Genomic DNA, 5,835 nt, shown 5'->3' with positions numbered 1-5,835 from the left:
AAATATGTAGGATACTGCATTGCTTTATGAATTCTGCCTGTGTAGCTTTTTTTTTTTTTTCATGCAATGTTTGCGTCACATGAAACGTTGCTTGTGGCCCTCTGGTGTCAACCACACCAGGTGACTGTAAATCAGAAGCTGCTGAGAACGATGTTCCCACTGAGCTCATCCAGAGGCATACAACGACTGAGACGAAAATAAAGATTATAGTGGCTCCACAACATAGTCGTTTGAATTATTATTTTTTTTTCTTTTTGGTTACAATGATGTTGTTTTTTATTGTGTGCATGCATTCGTGTTTTCAGCGTTATATTTATGCAAAGGCATGAGATGTTATTGTTTAGGAGGAATTTTTTTGAACCAGTAGTTTCAGATGGAGTTTTAAAACATCAACGTTGTTTAAAAAAGATACAAAGATGACAGACACATTGAGAAATAAAGTTTTCATTAGCTTTGAAATGAACAGAAAACCTGTTGAGAAATAAACCATTGATTTCCAACAACAGAACATGTTTTATTTTAACATTTGACATATAGTTCACATTTTATAAACATCATTTGCCCATTATGTTGTATATAGATCTCCAGAGATTTGAGTCTTTTAATAAAACTAGTTCCACATAAAGATCCATGTTTATATGTTTGTGCTACATTCCTTTAAAAAAAACAAAGGTATTGCCTAATTGAATTCTTAATTATTTTGTTGTTCATTTTGCCTAAAAATGAGTTACATTAACATTCAAATTTGAAACCTTTTTAAAGTATTGTTGCACTTTTCCTGTACTGTATTTTGGGCCTCTAAAGATTGTTCGATTGTATGAGGCAATTTATTTGGGATAAATATAACAGATGAGACCAAAAGCACTCCTAAGATTTCTGAAAAAAAAGGGGGGGGGGAAAGCAATCCATAAATCCAGTGAACCCTAAAAAATCCATTACTTTTTATAGATTTCAATTTGATATGTCAGGGGTGTCAGTCAATACGGTGAAACTGATCCAGGGTGTCTCACAGAATCATCTTAAAGTCTGCAACTGAGCATTTGGCAAATTGAAATTTATTTCACATATGCCTCACATAGACACAGTTGTTGTATGGGCTTATTCATACAAAATACCACCCAACAGACAAAACATCTGAGTCAATGAACAGATATTATGAGCTCAATAAACATTTTTGCAATACTCAAGGACACGTATCAAAAGTACAGTACAGTGGAGAGAAAGTGTAGCAGGCCAGCAACAAGTTTGGATAGGGTTTTTTTATTATTATTGTTACTCTCTGTTAATGTAAAATAAATAATTTTCTATCATTAGCTCTGTTGATTAGTGATACATAGAACAGATTTCTATGTGTATGTACAATGCCAGTGTTAACAAAAATAAGGCAACAGATCAAATGTTTAAAACTCCAAGAAAATGACCCCTTCCTAAAAAAAGCTGATTTGCCCTCAGTTGATACCAGTTCTGTCACATTCTTATCAAAAATAAATACATCCATGATAAAGTTTGTTAATGATAACACTCTTCCAAGAAATGGATGCACAATCAAGACTGTGAGTTGTGTGCTGAAACACACTTTAAAGTGCTGAATGAGAACAAAGGTACATATTGTAAGTGATCTATTTTTTTTTTTCTGAGCATGTTCCTTATAAAGTTGCTTTTTCTTGTTTTGTTTGCTTCAGGAGCGAAGGAGGAGGGATTTATCTAAAGTCGCAGGATGGCAGCTGTGGAGGACTGAGCTGGCCACTCCTGCTCCAACTGCGTCAGTACAGGCAAGAGAATAGTCTAATTTTGTCACTGTCCATGGAGTGGCCACTCAGCAATCCTAATTAAGTGTAATCACTGGATGCAAATAATTCAGATTTTTGCATTATGGAGTCAAAAATGGAGGAGAGAGTGGAAGTCTTTCATTTCATTTCCTGGCTCTTTTAAGCCTTTTTTGTGATTTGTTATCTAAATTAAGGTAGAACAAAATATTTCCTTGCAAAAGGAAAAATGCAGAACATCTTGATTTAAACACTGAGTCTCCATGAGTCTATATGCCATGTGGCCTCTCAACAATTTAAAATGTAATATGTCCTTCCTTTGCTTTTGCAATTGACAGTAGGACTAACAGACATCATCAAATGCATGCACATGAATCCAAATCTACACTAAATTCTAATGCATGGGGTGCTAATTTTTTTTTATGTTATTGCATTATTTTACACCTTGTTTTGCTTGTTTCAAACCCATTCTCATCAAAATTAATTATTTATTCTTTTGTCAAACCTCGGTTTTTCAACAGTTTTCTACTACAGGTAGATCCAGTAACAGCTGAAGAACTGCTTGTTCACAGCAGTTCACAACATTTATTTTAAGTAGTTATTGCTGTATACAGACAGAAAAAAATGAATAAGTACATTCGCTCATATTTGAATCCTAAGCACAAGCCAGATTGGCTTAAATGCATAACAGCTGACATATATTTAAGGCATTTGCTGCCTTGTGGTGGAGAAAGATGACTGAGAGCCAGGCAAGGCGAAAACATTAGTAGCTAAGCTATTCCAAAATATTTGTTTTTCCTTTCGAAAAAGCAACCAGTTTTTGTCTTGAAGTTGAATTTACTTGAATTTTATCTACCCATATCTTTTACCACACATCTTGCTCACAGTTTTTACCTTAATAAAAACAACACAGTGATGATGATTCATACATTAAGAACTTTTACAAATGTATCAAGACAACTGTTTAAATCCATGCATTTCATGCATAGACGATAGTACTCCTTTGAGGCCTCCAAATCAGAGTGCAAAGAGTTTTCTGCGTGTCCCCCCCCTCTTTGACCAGTCACTTTTCTGTCACATTCTGTCTTGTTGAGATCTTCACCTGCTGATCTCAGCTCTGATGAGTTCAAATTGAACCCCAGCAGACTGTAAATGAATGAAACCATACACACAATCAGTCAACTAAAAGCAAACCCTTTCCGTGATCTTTGACTCTCGGCAAATAATTCTCAATCCCTGCTGGTTTTGAACAATGCCGTATCTACCAGCACATCTTAATCCTGTTGAGCCTCTGTAACACAATTCAGGAAACATTCCAATGGTTTCTCTTAGAAAATGTTTTTTTTCCCCCTTCATGCCAGGTGACATGGTAAACTAGACAAATACAAAACAGGACAGCCAAGACAGTTGTCTGAAAAGTGCACACAACTCTGAATGTAACTCTGCTCAATGCAAACAGCTGATGAGTAGTCAAGGTTTTGTGAAGTTTGATATGTATTGTCAATAGTACACACTGGTCTCTTTGAATATGTGATCCTTGTGTCTTTGAAAGGATATGTTCGTCTGCAACTAAGACAAATCCAAGCATTAGGTGTCCTTAGTTAATTTGCAATCATCTGTTACCGTCTTTTGCAGTTCTGGGATGTCCATTTTATAGTCTTTTAACTGTCTCTTCAGTTGTTTTCTTTTTTTTTATGGTAGCCATTAAGTGGAGATCAAGGCCACTAGAGTCTGACAGGCTTTACTTCATGCCACTTCGCAGCACTTGATTGGCTGCAATGAGCATGACGCTGATGATGAAAGCAATGGCAAAGGCGCATATGAGGCTCTTGCGCACACAGGTTTGCTTGACTTGCTGTGTTGGGCTGGAGCCTGTAAAAAAAAAAACAGAAGGAAAGATAGAAGGAAGACAAATAAAGAATTTGGAGGCCCACTGGGTCCACCGTCATTTAATGCCTGAAAGCTATCTGATTGTTATTTCTGTAAGAACAATCTCATTGAAAACACAATGTTAGAGGATAAACACTGCCACAATGATTTGTTTTCACACCTGTATGCTGCATAATTTCACCTAGACTGAAATGCAAATCAGAGATTTGGGATAACAAACAAATGGAATAGGAGGCATTTGGTGAGTTGAGAGACTCAGTCTTCTGTAAGGATCTGTAAGTGTAACATCACTCCTTTTCCCATGCTTTATCGACCAAAAAAGTGTTTGCTTTTTTTTCAGTAAAGATTTGTACAAAGACAGAATAAGTAGGAATTCCAGCAATAAACTCCCAAAGAAGAAAAAAAAAATTGCTTCTCTGAGGTTTTATGTCCTCATTTGTTTTACTTAATTTGTGATGACAGAATGTCATTCATCTTGTTTTGTTTGATTTTTCTCCAACCTTTTCTGTTCCACCTGCCTCTGGTTCTGCTCCTGGCAGGTTATATCCGATGTTTCCACCGAACCCCACCAGATGGGATTCACCCTGCAGATTGTATTTACTTACTTATTTATTTGGAGATGTCAATAACTTGGCAGTTATTAAAGAGCAGGACTAAAATTAAACTGTGACAAAAATTCTCAAATTGATATTACAAAACATATTGAACATTGACTGACTGAAGCTCTTTAGGAAATCCTGAAGATGAAGAATTTGGAGCAATTTATGAAAATGGAAGAAACAACATAGTGAGCAGCACAGTTATAACACACAGAGCTGAAATCTCAGAATAAAGTTTAACTCGCTTTTATAATACCATCTATTAATTAACTATTAGACATCCAATAGCATCAAAGTTATTACCATCAACCATTTGATAATGAAATGTTATAGATCTAAAAAGTAAAAAAAAGAGCAATTTATCCACGTCTGTATTCAAATCAGGCTTCTTTTGTAAAATATCTCCATATTTTCTCAGCTAAGTCAGTTGTTGCTGCATTTTAAAACAGCAGCTTCACGTTGCAGAATATTTGCAGAGCTTATACATCCAGAAATATTTATGGTAAAAAATATTATGCATTTGTTTTAGAGAAGTAAAAACGCTAAAGAGACAGGATTCGCTAAGAGGTTTGCTACTTACTGTCTATATCGACCTGGCAGTCTTCTGGGTTCTCTATGTGGTTCTCTTCGGTCATAATGATGTTCTCAATGTCTTTCATGGAAAGGTGATCACAGAAGGTGTCGTACAAAAGCCTCTTCAGCTCCTCAACTGTCAGCTTCTGCATGTCACACTGGAGATACACACACATGCAAAATTGCTATCACACACAGCAAACAAAAGCCCACACTAACAAATGTATGCATAAAGCAAACAGACACAGATGGTCTTAATGATGCAGCTTTGTCTTTAATATAAAATAACTAACACAGAGAGGTGATGTTTTAACACATTATTTTGTAATTACAAATGAACACCAAGATAACGGTTACCTATTTTGCCTTTTCTGCAACACAATGATCATTTCACATTCTTCATCCCAATAGACACGCACTATACTAAATGGGGAAACGTCATAGGGGACACACTTCATTTACTGACATGAAGAGTTGACATTTTGCAAATTACTTCTTATTTAAACTAAGATAAAGCACAGATGCAGTGATCACATAAGTAGGTAGCAATAGGTAAGCCAGATAGAAACACAGAGACAAACAACCATTGGCACACAAACTCATTAGTGAGTCCCCAATTAGCCTGAAATCCACATAGGCTACATACACGGGGAAAAATGCAAAGTCCAGACGGAAAACCCCCAGCTGAAATGAGAGATAACGATCCTAATGAGTTTGAATATATTCATGTCTCAAGAAAACAAGTATTCTTATCTGAAGATGAAATATTCAAATCAGAACTGTTAAAAAACAAGCTGTGTATTCACTAGATATTAAAATAAACAACTTTTCATCTTCGGTTATCACGAAAATGTGTTTTATTCTTAATTAACTTACCGCCATATGAGTGGTTTATTATTGAAATTCACTGTTTAAAAATTCTGAAATAGGTTGCAATACATTTAAAAAACTTATATATATATATATATATATATATATATATATATATATATATATATATATATATA

The 5,835-nt window shown here is 35.2% G+C and overlaps 1 protein-coding gene across 1 annotated transcript in view; it reads right to left on the bottom strand.

Annotated features, from left to right (window-relative positions):
* Window positions 1–1,037: 1,037 nt before the first annotated feature.
* The window catches only part of cabp7a (calcium binding protein 7a), a 29,948-nt gene continuing 25,150 nt past the window's right edge, over window positions 1,038–5,835 (bottom strand). Inside the window, exons 4-5 of the mRNA XM_015028830.1 lie at window positions 4,836–4,986; window positions 1,038–3,638 (exon numbers count right to left, since the gene is read on the bottom strand). Coding sequence (XP_014884316.1) covers window positions 3,508–3,638; window positions 4,836–4,986 — 282 coding nt within the window. The 3' untranslated portion in view covers window positions 1,038–3,507. The remainder of the gene's footprint in view (window positions 3,639–4,835; window positions 4,987–5,835) is intronic.

This window comes from Poecilia latipinna, unplaced genomic scaffold (genome assembly GCF_001443285.1).
Source record: "Poecilia latipinna isolate Pla-1442-1.1 unplaced genomic scaffold, P_latipinna-1.0 Scaffold136, whole genome shotgun sequence".
In the NCBI taxonomy this organism is placed as follows: Eukaryota; Metazoa; Chordata; class Actinopteri; order Cyprinodontiformes; family Poeciliidae; genus Poecilia; species Poecilia latipinna.
The sequence above is the reverse complement of the archived record's forward strand: the minus strand, read 5'-3'. Positions and strand labels throughout refer to the sequence as shown.